This window comes from Sinohyriopsis cumingii, chromosome 18 (assembly GCF_028554795.1).
Source record: "Sinohyriopsis cumingii isolate HCF-2022 chromosome 18, ASM2855479v2, whole genome shotgun sequence".
NCBI classification, from domain to species: domain Eukaryota; kingdom Metazoa; phylum Mollusca; class Bivalvia; order Unionida; family Unionidae; genus Sinohyriopsis; species Sinohyriopsis cumingii.
In genome coordinates, this window is record NC_142978.1 from 75,411,913 (window position 1) to 75,437,271 (window position 25,359).

General features: G+C 33.9%; 1 protein-coding gene across 1 annotated transcript; it reads right to left on the bottom strand.

The window, feature by feature from the left end:
• Positions 1-1,262: 1,262 nt before the first annotated feature.
• On the bottom strand, positions 1,263-24,738 carry LOC149777003 (uncharacterized). The gene is made up of 6 exons (XM_089941369.1): positions 24,609-24,738; positions 24,173-24,212; positions 17,353-17,639; positions 15,568-15,775; positions 9,322-9,419; positions 1,263-1,972 (listed from the first exon to the last, which is right to left on the bottom strand). Exons 2-6 carry the CDS (start codon positions 24,187-24,189, stop codon positions 1,263-1,265), a joined length of 1,320 nt encoding a protein of 439 aa, XP_089797495.1. The 5' UTR covers positions 24,190-24,212; positions 24,609-24,738.
• Between the last annotated feature and the right edge of the window lie 621 nt (positions 24,739-25,359).

A 25,359-nucleotide genomic window follows, 5' to 3' on the forward strand; every position in this document is an offset into this window, starting at 1 on the left:
GCTTCATAAGCTTGTCATGTATATGCCGCTTTAGAACCAGGCCAGGGAACCAAAAATTCCACCAACTAACAGGCCCTCCTCGGAAAAAGTGTTCCTCAACTTTTGTCTTTAATCGTCTTAATTCTTGTTGGTCATTAACACTTTCATTATTCTGACATTCACTGCGACTCAAAATGTCAAGGTCAAACAATTCATTCTTAACTTTCTCTTTCAGTCGGCAGAAAGCTCCTGTTGAGGTTGGTAGTTCTACAGATACTTTATCACAGGACCCCACAAGCTGCGACACGGTTTGACTGATATGGTTCCAAGGCATTCCTATTACACTTCTTGCCTTAATTGTTTCTCTGTCCACACTTTGCCTGCGCAAAAGCTCTGCAATCCAATTTTCAGCAATATTTTCATCGGGTGCAAGAACCATCCACTGGTGCTGAAATTTTATCAACACATCTTCTGCAGCTTCCAACATAACATCGTAATTCTTTGAAAAGAGGCAAAAGATTGCAATTACCCTGCCCTCTGGTATTTCGTCTTTGTAGAAACGAAGAGTGTCTTTGAATGCCTCACTTCTTTGTTGCTTCCATTTCAAAAGATCAAGGGGCAGTTTGCTGAGTGGACCATATCCATTGCAAAATATCCACTGTTTCAGTGAAGTGGATCTGATATATTCATGAAGTTCCAGTAAACGGTCAGGTTTTTCTTTATTTTCTTTTCCGTTCTTGTCAAAGTCATCTGTTGTCAATGCTTTTAGTACCTTCTCCTTTTTTTCCTCCATGTACCTGTATATGCTTCCCTCATCGCCATCAGCTTCAGGTGAAAAATCAAAAATAGTATTTGGATTAAGGCTGTCCACAAACTCTAGATTTTCTTGAATGAAATTTTGATCCATGCTACTATCAAGTGGACTCAAAAGCAGCATACAGTATATGTCATTGTTCATATCACTTCCAGCATAGAGAAGCCCTTCAAATTTAGTTCGCAAGTCTTCTGATATTTGTTTCACATGTGATGCATTCTTTTCTCCCTCCTCCCGCAGCAGTTTCAGTCGATTTTTCAGCAGCATTCTCTATTCTCAATCTTTTACACAATTGTGTCATGCCATCTAAGCAATACCATCTCAGACTGACCAAAACATTTCAAGGTCACAAAAAATGCTTCTTCTTGAGTCAGTTTTGAATTAGGTACAACATCTATCTCGATAACATACAATGGACTTTTGGGGTTATTGCACATAACACTAACAAACTGTGGTTCTCTGATACACTTCATGGCAATTTCATATTGGTCAGGATAGAAGCATTCCTTGATCGCCTGATTGATACCTTTACTGATAATTTCTCTGTCAACCGAAAGTCCAACAACTTCTGCATGATGATTCCAAAAAAAAGAGTTCCATTCGTGCGATCATTTAAGCAAGCTGCTGAAAATTTTATAACTTGCTCTTGTATCCAGGAAAGAAGTTCACCCTGGCCTTTGTCTGGGTCATGTCTAAAATCCCGTATTGGTTCAATCATGTTATGACATCTTGTGACATGCGTCATTACCTCTGAACCCTGTCTGTAGTAATCAATTGCCTTCAATGTGGTATCAAACTTGCGTAGGCTCTCTATTCTTTGTGGAAGATTTTCATCTTGTCTCAAATCTTCATTCTCACTGAATCTGACAGATTCCGACAGCAATTCATCATTACCAAATAAGTTCTCCTCTTCCTTCTTAAGTTCATTGCGGATAATAAGTAGTGTCTTCATCTCTCCATATGTAAGATCAGGAAAAACTTTTTCAATCTCATCCAGAGTCATGTCAAGATAAACCTCACCTGTGATTTTCTGCTGACGAAATGTCTCGGTGATTTTGGAATTAAGTATGTTCCTTTCTTTTACTTTAGGTTCCAGTGCTTTTATAAGCTCTTCAATGCCCATCCTCTCAAGCTTTTTCCTTTGAGACTGTCTGAATGTAATATGTCCCATGTGTTTATCTGTAACGAGTAGGATGAAAAATCAAGTCAGATATGAAAATAATACAATAATTTGAAGAGCCATTTATTTTATATTAAATTGGTGTTTAAACTAACATGTACCATTTTTTATTCTTGAAAACTACTAGACCACACCCTTCCTATCATCCAATTACTTCTATGGAAAACCTGAGAACATTGGCCTTGAAAATTTTAGGAAAATTACCCTGGGTCACCTAAGCCACATGTTGCCAAAATATTACTAAAATGATCATTATTTTAAACTGAGTCAGGGACATCATATTTTTTATAGCTTGACTATGTCATGATTGCCATATGTTCTATTATGATTTTGGTGAGGGACTTTCTAATTATAACTAAGGTCTTTCTAGAACAATGTATTTTTTACCCTTATCCACCATCTCTTTTTATGTCTTAGTTTAAAATATAAATCTTGTTTATTTGAAAATTAGTCATTCATGCATTAAGATCTAGCAGAATCAATAATATTGTTGTGTCCAACAGTTCATTTGGGCTGGAAATTATTTCTTGAAATTATCTGGGTGATTTTTTTCTTCTGGAAATGTTCATTAAAAACAAAAAACATTCTTGGACAGAGACATTCACTGAGATTTATTGGGAATTCAAACCTGTTATTATACTACTGTGTTTCAACAAAAGACTTGGCACAACACCATGATACAGGCCACCATAGACAAATCAACACTTTCAGTGTTGGATTTGATTTGGATCTCCACTAAAATGTCTAGGGAACTAACAACATTACTATACATTCAATACAAATTTTGTACATACAGCAAAAATTTCATATATCATTGTATATATCATGGACTTAAATTTGAAAAACTAATAGGTAAAGTTTTATGAAACAATTGATAAAGAGATAGCAAATGAATTTACTGAGATAAAAATACAAGTTTATTTTAAAGGATACAACTCCTTTACATACAACTAAACAATCTTAATAAATATAACTTAAAAGTTTGTGCTGATCATTCAATGAATAGATAAAGTGCAAAGGGTTATATAAAAGGTCAGCAAAGTTAATTGAACACTGGGCAGTATGGAATGCAACATTCAGGATGTGGAATATCTTATTAACATTTATCAGATAAAATCAAGTCAGAGATAATAAAATCAATACATAGGTTTCAAACATAAGAAAACTGCAGACTGAAAGCTTAGTATATTACTATATGGTCAAGCATTTTAATCAACAAAAACCAAATTCAATCTAAAACAATTTTACCAAAAATAATTTTAATAATTTCAATATTTACCTTGACCATGACTGGAGTATTTAAAAGGAAAGACATTAAAGAATATTAATAATGAAAAAACATCATAAAATAGGTGGAAATTAATGATGCTAACAGATGAATATAAAAGAGATATGAAGTATGTATGCGTGTGTGTGTGTGTGTGTGTGATTTGGATTTCTAACATAGCTTTAAAAAAATTGTCCGTCATATTGATATGTCTGCAACCTGATTCTGACCCCTGAAGATTCCAGAAATTAATTTTGTTCAATTAGATAGAAATTTCTATCACGATGACCCTCATCCTGGTCCTCTTATTATGACAAGTTTTTATATTAGGGCTGTTTATATTAGAATTACTCATTCTAATCTAGACATCTTAAGTGGAATCAGTCTTTTAGTTATGTTCAGTTTGAATTTGAGAGGATTTATTTATTCAAATTATTCATTGGAATTACAAGGTGTCCACTGATACTTTTCAGACTAAATCACTATTCTGGGATTACTGTGAATTCAGTCAAGGACATTTTTTATTACATCAATGTGATATGTCAAGACTGTTAGCAAAGCAATACTATTCCAGGGTATTCAATGTTGGAACTTTTTTGGAACACCACTAAAATTCATTCAGAATACTCTATAGTTTTGGACTTGTGGTTGAAGTTTTAGGACTATTTATGAATTAATTCACAATAATGTAAATTCTTTCAAATTTTAAGTTTGTATTCTAAGGAAATAATTTGTTGAAGTTTACTAAACTTGTTGGTTGTCATTGTTTTCTGTTACTTAGTTTAAGACCATAGAGTTGTAACACCACTGTAAATGAAATATTACTTTCACCTTTCTTTATTCTATATGATGTCAAGTGGTATTATTGGTTTGATCCTATAAAAAAAATTTAAGATCTTTTTTCAAATATTTGTTGGCAATAAGATACTGCTTACTTGGCTTTTTTAAAATTCATTCTTAATGAGATTGTGTTTCATATATTTTTAACCCCTCTATCTTTTTATGGATCAGCTACTCAGTACTATAAATGACAACAGAATAAGCATAGTCTATAAACAGGAATTACAAGTTAATATAGCAAATGAAACATACAAGGAAATAACTGGTAAACACTTGGCTGTTAAGGAGTTTGATAAAATGCATTTAAAACAAGAAAACTGGCAATAGCATCTTTGATGAGCAAGCTTCAGGTCAAAACTTGAATGAATCACAAAAAGAAATGAGAGATTGCTATATCGTGAGAGGTCACTGAAAACTATGCTACAGGACCCTAAGTTACATCAAACAGTGAATATCATTATTTTCAAATGTGAAAAGATGTAAATTTAATGACTACAATAACAAAGAAGGAAAGAACAAACAAGAAATTAATGTCAATGGCTAAAGGAATGGGTGCACATTGTCTTAGCATCAGGAAAACAAAATATAAAAACTTAATGTTATTATCAGACAAGAGTCAACAGAAAATACCATTTATGGAATCCTCAGTTTTCAGAGAGCTTTATACAGAATTGCTCAAGTCAGACAACTACGCGGATGCACTTGTTTTCACTAATACGAGATAAAAGGTACACAAAAAGATCAGAGATACTGGACTTGATATATTTTCCCCTTTTTCATTTGCAGAATCAAACAGTATACACTATCCGACATACTTTTGGTTTCTTTTGAGATTTTATGGCACTGTGACACTGTTGGTAGAGCCATCCACCCCAGCACCCTCCTCCCTACATCACAATTTCTTGTGAGAAAGCATTTCAAAAATGTTTGACTGCTATGGTGTCTTATCATCCCACATCACTATTCAGTTCTGCAATAAATTAATTCAGTTTAATTGTGGACAATAAAAACATTCCACTCTTAACTGCTGGGCTATAACTGGAGCTATTAGTCAGATGTCTTTGTGTAAGATAAATGACAAATTCCCAATCCAAAATGGACATATTTGTTTGATGCTAAGTGTTGTTAATATTTAATAACAGTGTTGGCAATGGTTACTGCTTTGCCTCTCCTTCAGATCATTTATTTTTTAGGGGGATTGAGACAAATACATTTTTTAAAGGGGGATTTAGGATATGTTTTGAAATGATTGAAAACAATTGCTTTGATTTTGTGGAATAAATACCCTATTCTATAAATCATTTTGCTTGGAAAAAATTATCTTGTAATGAAACAATTGTTAAAATTCCTGGTCAGAAGAAAATCCTGCTAATAATCTAGCCTCCCACTTAAATATTAAATGGTCCGTCTCTAAGCGTACACAAACAGTTGGCCAGTTTGTTGCTGAATCTAACTGGATCAAAATTGTTCTCGCGAACACGTACTGTTGCTGACGGTGTGTACCACCATTACTGCTTAAGAATTAAGTATGTGGTTTGCATTTCAGTGTTAGTTCAGTACATGTATTTTCTTTTCTGTTTTTTTATTTTGAATAGCAGTGGTTGTCATTTGGAATTTAACTGTCCATATGTTAGAAAATTACTTTTTATCTGTAACACTAAGGTAAATGTATACTGTGCAACAGAAGCCAAAAGGTTTTCTTCTTGACAGGTCAGTACACAAGTTTGTTCTATTTCTTTGAATAAAGTAAAAGTGTAAATTTACTATTTTGGTGACCTAATTTCTATTCATTATAACATAAACTTCTTGGGCTAGGTTGTTTAAACTTCATTGTGAATGCACTTGAATTTCGACTTCACCAATAACTGCAAAGAGAAGTATTGCCATAGAAGGTGATCAAACCTTTTCAGCACACATGAACTGAATAAACAAGACTATATTGAAATTTGTTTTACTGTCCAGATATGTAATCAACATGAAGATGGTATCCTTCAAATGATATCCATCTGAAAATCACTCTTAATGTTATCCGTTTTTCCAGGGTGGTCTTCATGCAGTGGCTATTCAAATGTTAATTAGTAATTTCAACCAGCCCCTCAATGGTGGATTTCCCAAAAATGTGCCTGCCATGGCAAGATTGTGATTTTGAAGTAAGGGGAATTATCAAGGAGAGAGCATGGGGAAGATAAAGTGCCTGTCTGTTGAGATATTGAAGCATCACGTAAGCTGTAAGCATCTATGTAGTTTTATATTATTATTTAAAAAAAGTTATTTACTTCAGCTAGTTAATATGAAAATCAATATTCACAGACATTATGGTATTATAAACTGTGCGATATAGTACAATTGCTATAAGCATCTAGCATCTACTTTTGAATGAAAGGTTAAATGACCAAAACCAAGTCTGACCCTAAAATAATAAGGTTAGCCCCCCAAAAAGCAGTTAAAATATCTCTGCTGGAAAAAAAATATGCATTGAACATATACTGCTAAAGTAGGATGAAGTAAGATGAAATGATATGGCTGATTAATATATAGTAAGACGGAATCTTGCAAAAAAAGAAAGAAAAAAGAAGCAAAACATTCTGATAGCAAAGAGTAGGCAAAAGATCTGCAATGAAATATGGCCTTTCCTTTGTGAGTAAGAAGTTTCTTTCTTTCCTATCTATTATTTACAGGGAAGATGCTTTAGGTACTAGGGTGTGCAATTTGTATAAAAAAAACAATAAAACAAGCTAGTTAATCTTTTAATCATATAGTTAATTTTATGACCATAGCAGTAGATTCACTGCTTAGTGACTTGGCTTTCTATCCCAGTTTTGTTTTATAGCATAGTAGGTTGGGTGTCCATTGGTTTTTCATAATATTTTGAAGGTCAGTGGAGTGGGTATCATAATTCTAAGACAAGTGGCTACAGTTTTCTTGTAAAACCTTTTGAAGAGGCCCAGGATTTTTGTAAGGAAGTCTTAAGTCCAATGGCTATGGCTTCTTTCATGAAATTCTGAAAACAAAGGCCCAAGTTTCTTCATAAAATATTTTAAGACCAAATACTCTGTTTTCTTCATAAAATTCTGAAGACAAAAGGCCCAGAGTTTTCCCTAACATTTTGAAGATAGTGACCTGGGTGTTTCAGAACAATATTGATGACCAGTGGCCCAGATTTTTATGTAAATTTGTGATTACTAATGACAAAGGTTTTTCCATAAAACTTTTGAAGCCATGGCTCAGATTTTTTAGGTTTGTTAGTGAAATTCTTATCAGGAATTTGATGCAAATTTGTATTCATACTTGCCATGGGTTGAAAGTAAAATGCTGATGACTAGTCTTTCATTTTGCCTAAAACTTGTTTTTCAAAATAAATTCTGAAGGCCATTGGTTTTATGGGTTTTCTAGAAAATGTTGGAGAATAGGAAAGGGGTGGCCTAAAGGTTTTCAAAACTACAAAATGGCAGATGGTCATGCTACTTTAATAACTGGTTTAATGTGGATGAAAACTGGTTAACCAGTTAAACTATACAGAATGGTTTAAGTAACCAAGAGTCTCTTTGTCTATACTACTGAACTATGTCATTTATAATGCACCTGTTTTTTTATTTAAAAAGAAAACATTCATAATAAGGAAGGAAGGATTACATCAGAATGTGAGCTCGAATCTTAAAGAATGATGTTAAAACAATGTCTTCTCTGCAAGTTATACAAACTGTATATATGGATTAAAATTTCAGCTGTAGTTTCTAATTCGTGCTTTGTGATGGACATGAGATATACAATTGTGAAGAAGCGGAACTATCATTGTTACTGCAATGATTTGTGAAAGTGCAGGTTGATTAAGACCATGGCTGATTTGGATCATATTATGGGCTGATTCAAACCATGTGCTATTATCAGGTTTCATAATACTTATTTATTTCAAGTTATGTATAATTTATTCAATGCAGTATCATATGTCCATATTTGGACATATTAATTGTAATAAAGACAAAGATAACATAATGAAAATGGTGGTGGTAAAAGATGAAATATATTTTGCTGATCTTTATCACAATAGTAATTTCTGGAAAACTTCACTAACTTGTAAACAATATCAGGTTTCTTGAATGATCTAAGTTCATAAATAAAGTTACACATTGAACTCACACTGAAGTAAGCATCTTTAAATAAAATGACAAAAGTCAGGTAAGCCAAAACTCTATCCTCAATCACAGACATAGGTAAGGCACACAAATTAGATATAAACAACTATGGATTTAATATGTGCTTTAAATAAAATATTTCATAAATATTTGCAAAATTATGAAAGGTTATATTGATATTAAAATAAATTGGTTTGTGACTTTACCCACAAGACTCATATTGAACAATAATAGTAATGAACATCTGAATATTTTTAGGACTTCTTACACCACACTTATGTGGCAATTATAATGCAAAGAAAACATGATTTGCATAAGAAATCAATAAAACCTATGGGTCAATTTATATAAATTACTCTTTGAGAGGGCTAAAAGTTGGCCTAATATATGAAATGTTTCTTTATTGTTAACAATGACAAATGTATTTCTTGAAAAGCTCGAAGAGATGGCTCGTATGTTTTTGGGAGGGTTCTGATTTTGGCAGGAAAATTATGAACAATAAAGGCTGAACCACTAGCAGATCTTCACTTAAGAACTACTTTGTGTACATTTACAAGCTGAAAAATCAAACTTTCACATTCTGTTACTTTGTATGCACAAACAGGAATAACTACAAAAATAAAACGTGCATGTGATGTATTGTTTTTTTATATATTATATAATATTATACATTGTCTGATTAAACCTGGCAGTTGGTCAGAATCAGTCCATAATTTGGTCCAAATCAGCCATTGTATAAATCAGCCTAAATTGTTCATCAAAACATTTGCAGAAAATGCTAAGGATCAAGCTGAAAGACGTACATTTACAGAAAATGCTAAGGATAAAGCTGAAAGACATACATTTACAGAAAATGCTAAGGATCAAGCTGAAAGATGTACATTTATAGCCAAAAATGCTGAAAGCATATTCTCCTTTCTTCAAGTATATTGTAGCTCTTCCAGTCCTGTTCGTGATTACTATCAGTAACTAATATAATGAACAAAACAATATTCCATGAAAACCTCATCTGGAGAAAATAAAATCCCCTGCTTCAGTTGGAGAATGAGTTTTCACTCTAAGAAAATGAAAAGTGACATTACAAAGTTAACTGTAATTGGCATAGTACCTATACTACTCCCATCCTTGCTCCTGTTTTCTATATCTGCTCCTGTTTTATCACATGTTGGGCTTGTTGTTTTTTTCCTCAGGTTTGTAAAGTATCGACTTCTAGAATCAAGGAAAATCAACAGCAAGTGGTGTCAGCACTATACAGAATAAATGTAAATTGCTAAAACTATTTATATTTGAATATATTCAAATATCTATTACAGAAGAGGACTACTTCCATTGACAACCAGTTCTTGTTCTTATTGTTGTTTTTATTATATTTTGAATACTAAACTGTAACATATAACAAATATGAATTAAAACAAACTAGGTAATTCTAGTGAAATGCACACAAGTTATGATTTCAAAGGAGTGGGCGTTCTCTACTCATTCTAATGATGTGACCACTAAAAAAGTTTTCCTGGACATAGAAAACAGATCTGATATGTTCACTCTGAAAGATGCCATGTTGTGATTGGTGATAAATGCTATGGAGAATGCACACTAGCATGAATACAGTTCAGCAAGGATACAATAAACATGTACACAAGGAATTAACTGCAGGTACCAAGTGAAATTAATATCCTATGAAGCATAATATATACTGTATTCCCGAATTAATGCTCCCATGGGCATACATTTTCCAAATGGGGAGCATTTATTAGAACACATTTTCTGCCACCAAATTCAGCAAATGTAAATATCAGCCCAGTTAAAACAATCAAGCGATCAACACATTTTCCCACTCAGCAGTTGGTTCAAGTAGGACTGGAAAGTCTTTGAACCTTCCACCCAGCTAGTGCAATGGTAGTTTTATAGCTCAAGCCTGTTGGGGTCTAACACTAAGCAATTGCCACAATATATCAACATAATGGCCTTAATTATTTGGAATCCCTCCCCTTCCACAAATGTAGGTGACTTGTCCAATAGCTCTTTAAGGTCATACCCAAATACAGTGGTTCCTTGACTTACGAGTGTCCCAACTAACGAGTTTTTCGAGATACGAGCTGTCTCTCAGTCGATTTTTTGCTTCGAGTTGAGAGCTAAAATTCGGGTTATGAGCCAGCTTCAGATACCCCACCGCTAGTTGGCGCAGCGAATGCCACAGCGAACATCGCAACATCCGCCCAGCATCCCATGTCTCACTCGTCCACTTTAAGTGGTTGGCTCGCAGTGGAAGCATCAGTGTTGTGCTCGCATTTGTGCTTGCAGTTATTTTGCAAAACTTCGTTTTTCAATCCATGGATCCAAAGAAAGTGAGTGCAAAGGACAGTGCTGAGCAGAAGAAGCGGATGATGTGCATTGAATTAAAGAAAGAAATTATCGAAAAACATGACCAAGGTGTGCGTGTAATCGACTTGGCGAAGCAGTACAAGCGTAGCACTTTTATGATCTGCACCATACTGAAGCAAAAGGAGTCGATAAAGGCTATAATGCCAGCCAAAGGCGTTAAAATAATTTCTAAACAGCGGACATCTATCCATGAAAATATGGAGAAGCCGCTGATGGTGTGGTTGATGGAGAAGCAGCTTGCAGGAGATACCGTGACGGAGGCTATAATCTGTGAGAAGGCACGAGCTATTTACGCTGATTTGCTGCAGCAGACCCCAGGCACTTCGACGGACGAGGCATCAGGCAAGCCATTTAAAGCCAGTTGGGGCTGGTTCAAGAATTTTAAAAAGAGGACAGGCATTCACTCCGTTGTCAGGCATGGTGAGGCAGCGAGTGCTGATATGAAGGCAGCTGAGGATTACCTCAAAACATTTGCTGGAATTATAGCAGTAGAAGGATACATCCCCCAGCAAGTCTTCAACTGTGACGAGACAGGACTCTTCTAGAAGAAGATGCCAAGGAGGACTTATATAACGGCAGAGGAGAAGAGGATGCCAGGCCACAAACCCATGAAGGATAGGCTAACCCTCGCACTGTGCGCCAATGCGAGCGAGCGGCAACTGCAAGATTAAGCCGCTGCTTGTTTATCAATCAGAAAACCCCAGAGCCTTGAAGTCACATAAGATTCTGAAAGAAAAATTGCAGGTTATGTGGAGGGCAAACCCGAGGGCGTGGGTCACCAGGCAGTTCTTTGTGGAGTGGGTGAATTTGGTCTTTGGTCCTGACGTTAAGAAATATCTCCAGGAAAATAACCTACCCCTGCAAGCCCTTCTCATCCTGGACAATGCACCTGCTCACCCACCTAACCTTGAAGATGACATCCTCGAAGAGTTCAAGTTTATAAAGGTTCTCTACCTTTCACCCAACACCACCCCTATCCTGCAACCCATGTACCAGCAGGTGATTTTTAATTTCAAGAAGCTCTTCACCAAGCACCTGTTCCGCCGCTGCTTTGAGGTGATGGAGAGCACAAACCTCACCCTTCGAGAGTTTTGGAAGGACCACTATAACATTGTGATATGCCTCAGAATTATCAATATGGCCTGGCAGGGTGTTACAAAGAGGACCTTGATCTCTGCGTGAAAGAAGCTGTGGCCTGAGGTTGTGTCTGAAACGGACTTTGAAAGACTCGAACCCGAAGCGGCAGTGGTGGAGGAGATTGTATCCCTCGGCAAGTCCATGGGCCTGGACATGGATGAAGGTGACATCAACGAGCTCATTGAGGAGCACTCCAAGGAACTGACAATGGAGGAGCTAAAGGAGCTACATACGCAGCAGCACACAGAGGTTTTGTAGGAAATAGGTGACATGGAGGAGGTGGAGGAGGTTATCTCTACAAGTGAAATAAAGGAAATGTTGGGAATGTGGGAGAAATTTTCAGACTTTATTCAAAAGAAACACCCTGAAAAAGTTGCAACTGGGCGTGCAACGGCGCTATTTAATGACACTTGCCTAACTCATTTCAGAAACATTCTGAAACAGAAGATGAAACAGACCTCATTGGACAGGTTTTTATCGAAAACCTCTGCAGTTGAAAGTGAGGAAAGTGTGGTGAAAAGGGCAAAAATCAGCAAATAAGATTCAGTTATTCACTTCAGCCTTTCTCCTCCACCTCCGTCAGCATCTTCAAGTTGTCTGATCTCCAAGGTAAATGCTGTACATTATACTTAATAAAACCAGTTTATTGCAGTACATTTTATTGTATTGTGTTTTTATACAATATTCATTATTTATAAGTACATTTTTCTCATTTAAAAACATGTAACAAAAAAATTGCAGTGTTTTTTGGGGATCCGGAACGGATTAATGGCTTTTCAATTCATTTCAATGGGGAAAATTGATTTGACATATGAGTAATTTGAGTTACGAACTCCGTCATGTAACGAATTAAACTTGTAAGTCAAGGAACCACTGTATGCTTCTCAAAACACCTGGAATCCTCTCATTTTTTAGATCCAAGATATCTTACTAAAATCCAAAAGGAAGCTATATTTTGAACAGTTTTCTGAATTGGGACAATTTTGACAATTTAAAATGATAATCATTTTGAAGGCCATCCATTTATGTTGACCATAAATAAACAAGAAAATGAACTCCATGCAGACTGTCCAGAAGATTGCCACTGATGATACACTGAAATTAGGGGCTTTTCACTTGACACATTATTTCAGTTATCTCCCAATGTTCCAATACTTTATAAAGAACTTAATGAACAACTCCATGGTGGTTTGATCTTCTGAGGGTTAAACTTGAAAGATTTCAAATCACCGAGTTGTCATATAATGGCATCCACACAACCAGCTTCAAAAGGCATGTCTGGTGCAATAATTATCTATAACAATTAGCCTGTTTGAAGTTGGATGCATAAAAACAGTACATTCATGCAGCAGAAAGAATATCTATGACACTAATACGCTTAATAAACTGACTCCAGCCTGTCCCTATGATTTTCAGCTGTTCTGTTTATTTTCTGTTTCAGGTCTTGTTACTGAAACTTTGCCGAACTTGTTTTGAATAATACTCAATGCATATAAAGATGTGTTTGCTTGAATTGTGAGTTCTTTCTTTGCTTTCATCCAAATAATTTCAGGAGTAAAATATAATCCCATGTATTTATACCCAGATATGGTTTGGATTTGTTAACCATTGTTGTATCACATTTCACTACTCCTCAAAAATCTAAATTGACACATATAACACTATTTTCACAAAATGTTTTTACAGTATTAACTTCCCTTTATAAAGAACCAACTGTATTAGCACAGTTTGCAACGTCATCAGCATACAACCGTACAATAATGTCAGATATTTCTTGTGTAATAAAGATACCATTAAGGCAAGGTCATGTATAAATAGACTGAACAGAAGACGGCTTAATTCACAGCCTTGTCTGTTGTCAATATTACAGGTGAAGAATTCTGTATATTGCCTTTTCATTTGCACACAAGAATATAAATTTTTGTACATCGAGTTGCAAACTTTTAACAAATTTCCACCAACAACTTGGTAATTACACTAAGCAAGTCAGTCACTTTACATGATCAATAGCCAAAAGCCTTGGAAAAGTCTACAGAAATACAATAAAAACAACCTTCAATTTTACTCAGATATTTCTGAACCACTCTTGAAGTGCAAAAAATATTATATATTGCTGTGTAGCCCTTGCAGAATCCAACCTGAGCTTCTTCAATTTTTTTATTATTTGTTTTACATCACTGTACAAGGCATTGGTTTAAAATATGGTAAAAACTGTATTCAGGATATCAATTAGAGAGTTACATCTGCAGTTGTCAGCATCATCTAAAAAGCCTTTTTTGTGTAATGGAAAGATAATGCTTTTGCTGCAGTTTTTAGGGAAGTAACACTTGTCAAATATTTAGTTAAATAATCTGACGAAATAGGATATATATTTCGAGTAATTTTTTTAACATTTCAGCTATTATTTGATCCAGTCCACCAGCCTTTCCTTATTTTAGAAATCTGACACTTTTGATAACTTCGGCTTCAGAGAAACTAGTTTCAGAAATATCATCTTAAGGTTTAATCATGCAATTAAAACTTATCAATTTCTGATGAGGTGAAGTACTCCTACCACTGATGACACAAGATCATGTCATTATTGTATACATGTACTTTGCACTCATGTGTTTCTTTAATCATTTTCCAAAAGGTCTGAGACATCTGACCATGATTCAATGTATTCCTTGTTTTCTTTTTATGCCTATTCTCTATTTTCCTGCAACTCACATTTTTAACATACTTCAAATCATTTTATAATCCATCAGATTTGAATAATACTGTTAAATCTAAATTTATGGAGAGATTAAGTTTTCTGCCTTTTTAAGATATCACATTGTTTATCCCACCAGAATGTTTTTTCTTATCTTTGTTACACTGTAGCAACAGACACTGAGCTGACTTTTGATACATATCAGTGATACGTTGTAGAGTTTCATAAATCTCTTGGAATAAAGAATGAATAAAATTATATCAAAATTCAGAAAATTAACATTGGAATGAATTAACAAATTTATTCTTTTTTTTCATTCCATTTTTTACTTTCAAGAATTTGACTAGTATAGCCTTTCCTCTGATATGTGCATGTTTCTGATATTAGCAAGTGGAAAAGTGAAGTCACATGATAGGGAAGTGTACAGATTCACTCTTAGAATCAATTTTGAGATCTGGACAACATGTAAAGAGACTGGTTGAAGCAAATATGTAGTCAACTATGCATAAAAATGATTCACCATGTTGTGATAAGTCTCACTGACTGCTAAATGACCTGCCAAGGGACTTTCATGGGCTAGACTAATTTTTTCATGTTGATATGACCGCAAAACCACAACTCACAAGCTCAGTGACCACTTTTCACCAGTGGGTACCTCAAGTGGTCTCAATTTTCTCAGAAGGACCACATTTTACACAAAATAACTGGTACTTGTGTGGCTTCATTATCACTAAATAAGCCCTCTGAAATAGACATGGGATATCAGGATCTTGTTCATATGCAACAATTAGTGATGTGTTTTTTTTGTTACCCTGATTTGAATAGAGAGAATGGGTAATTAAAATAGGATCACTGTAATCAATACCTTTTGAATGAAAACTTAGTGAAATTTATATGGAGACCTATTCATGTGAAACCACCTGTACTGAGAGACCATGATTTTGTGGCAGAATTGCTGGTCTTTCAAAACAAGTTTTACTGTACAGCTTCAGGTAACAAAAGTATTTTTTTCCACTATCGATCCAGATCATAATGATATGCATACACAGATTTGATTTATAATTAATGTTTTCTTAAGATCAAACATACTGAATCTGCAAAATGAAAATATTGATGTCCATGCATTTACTTTTAAAAGGATACATAACATTTTCACCCTCTTCCACATGCAGAGAAACATCACTTCCAAAACACAGACTAACACACTTTGATACTTCATCCTCGTCTAATTTTCTCTGTATACATTTGGCAATGGCAGACTGAACATCTGCAGAGGAAACTTGGGATCCACTAGATTCTGCAAAATTCTCTATCAGAGCTGCATTTATCTTGTCATCTTCCTCTATGGGTGCTTCATTGAGAAAAAAATCATACAGATATGCAATGAAATAACACTAATACAGTATGCATTGAGCAAAATATTGCTACAGATGTGTTGAAAAGAAATACTGAAATACTGTATATGATCTAACTTATGTTTAAAATAACTTTATACTTAAAGGAAAAACCTGGCAATACTTTCTAATGAAGTTCGCTTTTAAAACTTGACTAATACAGATTTACTTCGAAGCTCACCCTACATTAAATATTATGACCAAATGATGAATATGCTCTAGAAACTGTATGTCATTGATTTTTTTTATAACTTCAGTAAATAACATAAAAAGTCATGCAGTTAATAGACTAATAGGGAATCACCAAAATTATATCTATTTTATTATATGATCAACCCAAAGTTAATGGACATAACAAAATATTTTGTTTTACTAGCATTCCTATAGACACACACACACACACACATATATGTTTGTGGTCTCATGTAAGTTACTAAGTACCAAAACACTTTTTAGTAAAGAGCCCATTAAGATACAGTAATAGGAATGAAAACAAAAAAGGAATTAAAAGTAAAGTTTAATTTAGTGACCAAAATCAAGTTCTACACAAAAAGTGACAACATAGTTTCCTTTAAATACACTAAACCTTAAAGTTTTTGATTTTTGCTAAATCATTAGTACCCTGTAGATCCTGTTCAAAAAGAAAAATGCTTGAGAAACAGCAAAATCTTGCTTTCAAAACACTGCTAATCTATCATAAAATGCAAATTAAACAAGGGTGTATAATATATTTGAATGTGATGTAATGCATTCAACACAGGGTTAATCAAACTTTGTTTTCACCCACTTGTCCAGGACAAGTGGTTTTAGAAAATTTACTTGCCCCAATTTAAATTTTCACTTATTCCAGAATCTAACTCTCTTGCCTAGATTTGATGAGACGAATGCATTTGAATCCATAGATAAAACAAAAGAAATAATATGCAACCAATTTTTTTCTCTCCAAAGATCTTAACTTTTATCTTATAGATAGGGTATCTTATATACATTATTTCTCGCTTAGATGTAGTAGCATCCATACTTCCATGAGCAAGAAAACGGAAATGAATTACTGTATTATAGACTTTCCCTCAAGACTTTATCAATTTACAGAGCAAACTCTTCTGCCCCAAGTCTGTTCTTAATAATTAGCACCAAGTTTATCACTGATCTTCTCCTAGAGATCACACAGCATTTCCATATCAAGAAATGTTTTCCATGCTGGACTAGGAAAGAAAAACCCACTTGTACTGGAATAGTGCTTTGGAAAAATTAATAGGCATCAGGCTATTGGATTTGATCAGCCCTACAATATATCTATATTAACTGATATGAACAAAAGCAGTAGCAGAAGCTTTTAAACTCAATACTATTTTGTTAGGCTGGGTAGGTATCACATGCTGAACAAAAATAGCAAATTTAAAATCTGCAGAAGGAACACACATGCCACAATCTCATCTATACTTATGGAAGACGAACTTGTGTAAAAGAAGCCTTTCAAATTTAACAGTATTAAGCTCTGCACAAATATTTCAACTGTTTTATCCAGCCATACCTAAACTTGAACTGGTGTCCCGTAATTTTTTAATAATGAACTTCTGGTCTATTTGCTGTAGTGCGTTACGAAAGTCCTCATAAGAATTGTGCTTCCTTTTAAGAATTCTCAGAAGACGTGCACATTGGTCTCTAGTGGTAGTTTCTGCCTTTATCCTTTCCTCGTCATCATCATTTATGGTCTTCGATTGGTAGAGACTGGGCAATATACCTCTGACATCAACTTCTTCCAGCAGGAATGTCCAGTTCTCCCGAATCTTAGACCATTGAGAGGGTTCCATCTTTGGTCTAGTGTAAAAAATATGGGAACAAAAATCATCTGAAAGCATCATTCCACAAAAATACTGCACAAAACAAAAGTCCTAAGTTTCTCTTTACTTTGTTGCTTAAAATAATGCCAGAGTTAGTGAGCCCACTTAAACATTACAAATGCATGCACATCCAAGAAATATTGTATAAAAAAAATTATAAAATGTCATATGTTAAGAAATATCCCATTATAGGTAGTTCAAATCTGTTGAGGCAGTTCATGAACACAGAATAGAAAAATGAGAAAGCAGTGAGATTATTTTTGGAACGTATAGTAAAGCGAGGAAGAAAAAAAACTGTTCTTATTTGTAATACTCCTTGGCTGAAAATTAAAATTGTCTCTTCTGTGTTCACAAAGGTGCCTGCAGAAATTTTCAGGGGGGACATGTAGTGGTCAGTCATTAAGTTTTACAGATTTAGGCCAAAACATATTTAGACAATTGCCCCCTCTCTCCCTTGCCCCTATGAGCAGGTGCCCATGTGTATATATACTTTTGATAAAAATGCAAGGGCATGATGATCAAATTTCATGCAACCTTTTGGGATGTCAATTCATTCTGAATCAAGAATACATTTCAGGCCAAAAAGCAATTAATTTATTATATTCTATATTTTTTCAGTAAATGTAAAATATTCTGAATTGCTGGTAAACTCTTTATACATTTTCAACACTGTATAACATGGTTGACCATCAGAACAAATATATCCACCAACTTTTAAAATGATTTTCTCATTAACATTTATCCTTTTACTCCTAATTTATTAAGTAATTTACTTTCAGAATCATTCCAAAAATGTATGTTTCCATACACTCCAAGAGGTAATGAATACTGTTACAAAAGTTATAAAATTCATTTTGTTTACACATTTTGTATAAACGTCTATCTTAAGGAAGGATCATAATTAGCCATTTGAAAAGTTTCTCAATTTAGTCATTATACAATACTAAAATATATTTACCCTACCCATTCAACATTTTCCAATTGCAATATTTATTCCCTTTCAGACAACTATTATGGTTACATTCTAAACTTTTATATAAAATGTTTGTGTGATTTTCTTTTGTTTTATCACAGAAGAAATTAATGTCTTTGTTATTTAAATTTAATTTCAATGTGGTCAAATAGGTATACCATTCCAGTCAGATGCAAAAGATGCAGAAATTCCTGTATAAAACAGCCATTTTTTCAAGTCATTGCAGGTAATTTTATGCACATTATTTGTAGGAAAATATTGGTACCATGTTGTAAATGTACTAGTTCAACTGCTATATAAATGAAAATCTGTGCAAAAATAGAACTTAGTACCAGTCACACTCATAATACCATGCAGAAAATTACCCACAATGCCTTGCAAATATAGTGGATTTGCATTTACATTTACATTTTACATTAATTGCATGTCTGCCAAAGTCTGCTATAATTCAAACTCTTGAAACTGACATTACTTTACCTCTATATAAATGAGCTGCCAAGATTTCAAGGGGTAGTTAAATTTCTTTCAGTGAAGTAGTTTTTTAAGCTATGACTATTAGATCAAGCAGAAAGGGATTATAGATATATATATCATTTTTTTGTGACAATGAGTTTCATTTTTTTATAAATTTCTTACATGTAAGAACATCTGCATTGTCGTTTGATAAATCTTGGATATATTTAATTCCATTATCATACCATTCCTTGTATAAAACTACCTTTTACTTATTTTATTATTTGAACTGTATGGTAGTACATTTGTGACTTATCTAGCACAGTTGTAATACATGTACCACTATAATGACACTGACCAAACAATGAAAATGTCAATCCAACATTTATTTTTAATGAGATATTTTATATCCCATTTTGCTATATTTTATTGCCACAATTACTATTTTCCTAAAAAATAAAGAACATTACTTTCCAATCTGCTTCATAATTAATATCAGATCATTTTTGTATTAAATTTATATCATATATGATTTGTCATAAAAATACTCTTGAATATTTTATCCCTCAGTTTCATATGCCATAAACTTCCTTGGGAGGATAAGCTCAGTTTGAAATTTTATAAATACACTGGGGTAGCAATCAAGTTTTAACAACAATAACTTTCCCATAGAGTTAATTTTCTTTTCAATCACAATCTTCATCTTACCTCAACAATTTGCATAATTAAGGTCTATAAATTTCTTCACATCATCAAAGCAATCAATTTTCAAAACTCCTTTAATGAAACTTAACACTCTAGTAGACATAAATATAATATCTATGTACAAGTGTGCATTTGACAGGATGCTAATACATGTGACTATTAAATTTTATTCATTGACTGCAATCTATTTTCAAAACACTCCTTTAATGAAACTTAAAACTCTACTAGACATACATATAATACCATCTGCATCTGCAAACAACTAAAGCAAGAGACTCAAGTGAGCCTGATATCACTGACTTGCCATGCATAACTTATTACAGTCGACTGCTTTGAATCAACTGGCTTGGGTACAGTACAATTGTGAAGGAATACATCCAATGTAAACTATCTCCCAAAGTTTATATTATGTTGTTTTTAACTATTTTACTATATCCTGACAAAAATTCTTTCTAAAGATGAAGGCATAATTAATATGTACAGTTTCTTGCTCATAAATGAAGCAATCCAGGATACTGATTATAATAAGCCTAACAAATAGAAAATATGGCTTTAATTTGAGAGTGGTAAGAATCCCAGTCAATTAGATGCAAGATCACTTCTTTAATGTGCATCCATCTCACTCGTTATTAACACTTGGAGATTGTGATGACATAAACATAATTCATATCCAAGCATTTTATTGCATATGGCTTCCAGAATAGTAACAAGCTTGGCCAATTAGATTCAAAACAATGTGATTAATATCTGTGATCTCACTCATAATCGAAAACATTCTAGATCTTGATGATGTAAGCCACTATTTCAAGTTTTATCAAACTCGGATCATAGATACGGCTTCCAAAATGGTAACAAGAGTTGTAGAAATATATTTCACAGCCACTTGTCCAGGGCTGCACATGTGAAGCAGGCAAAACATAGTATTCTACAGTATTTCTGGTTGGTTCATTTTTTGCACATATATCTCCAATGTGTGTCCATTAAATGTGTGCAAGGAGAACAAAATTAAATTATACCAATTTATTTTGATCTTTATTTTGTATGCCTCCTGGGGAATACCTTACCATAACTTACTTGGCACTATACATAACACCTCTAGGTGAAATGGCAGACTTTTTGGCCTCAGTTGCCCTCCAGTGTGTACCCTAGCTATTTAATTATTGTTACATTCAAGAATCTTTTGTCAATTTGTGTGAACTGAGTAAAAAAAATTGTAAAATTTCTCAATCTGATCTTTCTACACAAACAAGTTCACAAGACACTTTGGATCCCATTTTTAAAAAAATGGAAGTTTAGATGCAGATTCAAGTAGCCTTCTTGCATGATCACTGGGAAAGTTATTGAGTTAAGTGTGAAGCATAATAATTTTAAATACACTGCCAAGAGAAATGCTGTGATGACATTGTGAAACACATGACAAGCAATGGTATGGAAGTTTCTACTTCCAGATCCAATCTTAAACAAACCACTGCAAAGTTTTACATCTTCTGCAGGCAACTGCAAAGAATTTTACAAAGGCATGTCTATTATCCAAACTAAGGTAGGGAAGCCATACCCATAATGAATAAAGCAAAGGTCATGGTTGTATAGATATAATTCCAAAATCAATAAGGTCAGAGTTTTATGATGCAGCTGATGGTGGTGGGTCAAAAACAGGTATAATGCCATCTACTGTACATACCATTTTATAGTTGAAATCTAACATTATTTTTAGAAATTGGAGAGAAAACCTCTGTATTTTTATGTATTCTATTAAATGTTACACTACACTACATTGCTTAACAGTTCACAGGCAGACCTATGCATATGCTGTCGACTAGGTAACAGGTGTTCTATTTATAGCATGCTGCATTTTGTCACTATGCTCTATGAGGTAAACGGTTAACAAATTATAAAATCCAGCCAGGTCCAGTGAAATGCAGGCAAGCAGCAAAGGTACTGAGTTTACATAGTGTTTAATACAAAGTTGAGTTTAAGAAAGTATATGAAGAAATAATATCAGCAGGCATATGCAGGCTCCACTACATTACTGTATATACAATGATTCTTATATAACAAAGACACCCACTTTGAAGGCCTTGTTTGAGATTGGGTCAAAAGTTCCAATCCTTTTATCAAGCGAAGCTATGGAGTAATTCAAGGGGAAATCTGGACCAGAAAACTATTGTGAGCCTGTTTAGTGAAACTTAATAATCACAATGAATGTTATGTCAGTGGTCACTGGTAAAGCGAAATTTTGAAGAACCCCACAAAAATGCTGATTGGTTTTATTTTGTTTCTAATGTTTGCAGTGAACTATTATAAACAACTCTTCATATTTATTTAATTGAGAAGAACCTGACTTGTATTACAGTAAATTAGAGAATATAACCTATGGGTTATCTGAGTTTCAAAAGCATGCACTACCCTGCAGGTTATATTCTTATGTTACATTTATTTCCCTGGAAAAATACTGTAAAAAATATAAGAACTTACGGTTTCAAGAATCAAATCCAAAAATAATCCAAGAATAATCCATGAATACAATTTTAGAAGACCTAATAATAAAATGTTCTAATGAATTCATGTTTGAGTCCCAACAAAGAATCCAAGATAGAAGGCGATGATGTATGCTGTATCCTGTTCAGTGTTGTTGCCTTCAGTTCCTTGTAGAAACACAATAAATAATCCCCCAGTTTGGAAATCCAAATAATTTTTCTTTTAGAAATGTCTTTGTTCAAGAATTCTGTATGAGAACAAAAATATTTCCAGAGAAACTAATTAATCTTTTTGAATCCAAATAATCTGAAGAAAAATTAACATACAATTTGAAAACTGGAAATGACTTGACATCAAGCGTTTTTAAGCCCAGTCTAGGAGATCTCTCTCTAAGCATCAGTTTAAAACTTGAATAATGCGTGAAACAGATGCCTTGATAAGGTTCACATGATCATGTTTACTTATAAAAAATTACGTGGCCCCTGTATATCCTTGATAAGAACCAATCATTTTACTCCGAGAATAAAAGTTGTTTACTTCACTAAAAACTATTTATAAGTTGAGGGTCACATATTCAACACAGCCTCGATCTCAACGTTATTATTCCCACAATAAAAATAAATTAAAATTAACTTCTCCATGTGGCTGTTATTAAATTTGAATTAAAGTCGGGAACCAGGTCAGCTTTATGTGTTTGCTAAAATGAACAGTCAAGGTCAAACTATTTTCTGGAAAAAGTATGAGTTCCTAGTAAACAGAACTACAATATTTTGACATGTAATGAAATTAAAAAATAAAAAATTTAAAAACAATTAAATCAAATATAAATTAAATATACATAATATATGTCTGCATCTTATACTCATATTACCATGCTGTACTTGTAGGGTTTAATGCCCTTTTTCAGCACAAGATAGGCTATACATGGCTATAAATGGTGGAGGAAGAATCTGGGAAAGCCCCAGAAAGAACCACTGACCCACAAGAAGCTACTGGAAAGCTTTCTCACATATCAACATTGACTGAACCCAAGATTCGAATCAATGCAGACAGAGTTGAGATGGCAGTGATCCGTAACGGTGAGCACTTTAGACCACTTGGCCACTCGGGGCTCTTCCATGCTGTAATACTATTTTAAAAGACTTGTTTAATATTTCAAACAACACACGAAGACTGAAATAGTCAGTGAGTCTAATGTTGGTTAGATAGGTATGTTTTATATTTCAGCTAAATTTTCCTAAAGTTGAAAGACCATATAATAACAAGACAAGATCTACATAATACAATCAGAATCTTCAATTTAGTAACTTACAAATTTGTTAAAAGTGACAAATCTTTCATCGGATCTAAAACTACCATAGAAGAGTTGAATTCTGGCAGAATTTAACATTTCTGTAATCCATTGTGAATAGTAGCCAATATTTTCATTGTTTATTGTAAAATTGGAAGGTGTGCAGTTCATCGTGATTATTTACGGGGAGGCAACTACTTTGTTAATTATGAATTACCACTAATGGTTAGGTGTGGCTTTGGTCTTGCATTTACCAAGCAAAGAGGATGTGGTTATTATGAAATGTTTGAGATGGCTGAACATGATGAATTTAATTATGAACTGACCCAGTTTTCCTGAAATGGCTCAGCAACAGTTCAATGGTAAACTGAAAGAATGATTCTCACAATCCTTCCTGTATGAAGTGCTGATTCAATTTACTATTTTTATAATTAAAAGAATCCAATGCATATTTTGGTCGTTTATTATTCCTCAAAAACCTGTGGGTTATCTACGTCCGTGGATTATCTGATATATTTTTTACACACAGTAGAAAAATTGCTGGTACTACATGAGTGCATGTTATACTTTCACTGTTGTTATATTCGCCAATTTACGGTAATATACATACGTGATCCGATTCCGCATCGTGTTCAAAGCTAATTGTTATACTGTAATATGAAGATAATACATATTATGGCAAAAAAGGCGATTGTTTTGTTGACAGCTGCCGTAAAACGCGTAAAATTTATGTCGATAAAAAATCTTACGAAGCCAATCTACTATCAATAATGATTTTAAAAAAATTAAAATTTACTGATTTGATACAATAATTATGTAAAATATATAAATTTAGACGCATAATCCTTCCTGTATGAAGTTGATTCAATTTCATTAGAACTGACATACGTGGGGAAAAACATAATTTAAAAATTCCATCATAGTTGCCAAATCAGTGGTATTTCTAGTTTCGATTTTAAACTATAAATGGTGGCTGTGAGAGTATTGAACCAGTAGGTTCACCAATTACTTGTTCCACACATTACGCCATAGCAACAAGAACCTACCAATAGCTGTGCCATTCGTCTGCAGGGAATAATAATTATTATCGAAAAGGCCAATACCAATAATGCCTTCAAACGAGCCCAATCCACCATAAGCTATTCCGGTCGCAAACAGAAGCGGGTATGGTTTGAATGACGTCACATGATTAGTTTTGTGCAAATGCACCACTCAATCCGAATATCAACTTTTTCCATCGCAAGCTAGAAAACATTAGACTGGTTATGATTGCGATAGGTATTGGGGAGTGAGCTCTTCAGATAATATGAACTTGTGAGAGATTGACAGATGTAAGGAGACGGTGTTTGCATTTGCAACATGCACAGGGGAGAGAATGTTGGCATACGTTTTTGTTACTTGCGTGTACTGTGTCTGAAATTTATTTGCTGTTGTACTTGTGGAAATTGTACATGATCAAAGTACATGCCTAAATTAAATGACTGTTCCCATGACCATGTGCTGAAAAAAAATAATCCTGAATTATCGTAAAGTACACTATCTTATGCAGTTGTTAAAGTAGGGGAAACGAATACAAGACAATACCAACTTCTGATGCTACAATGAATGAATTACAAAAATATATTAAATGCAAAAAATGTCAGCTTTTTTTCTTCGCACAATTTAATGTTTTGAAAAATGCACATCTGAAGTAAGGCCAAGTTGTATACTCTATAACCCAAAGCACACATATCAATCATACACCAAGGTCTTGCTGGAAGTTTCGTATTTTGATAAATAAACCCATCCCCAACACCC

What these genes read in the sequence shown, in the direction of transcription:
- LOC149777003 (XM_089941369.1), bottom strand. An exon ending in GAAGAGGGTGAAAATGTTAT is followed by an intron (nt 9,420 to 15,567) that starts GTATCCTTTTAA and finishes TGATTCTAGAAG; the next exon opens with TCGATACTTTACAAACCTGA. An exon ending in CAAGGATGGGAGTAGTATAG is followed by an intron (nt 1,973 to 9,321) that starts GTACTATGCCAA and finishes TACTCGTTACAG; the next exon opens with ATAAACACATGGGACATATT.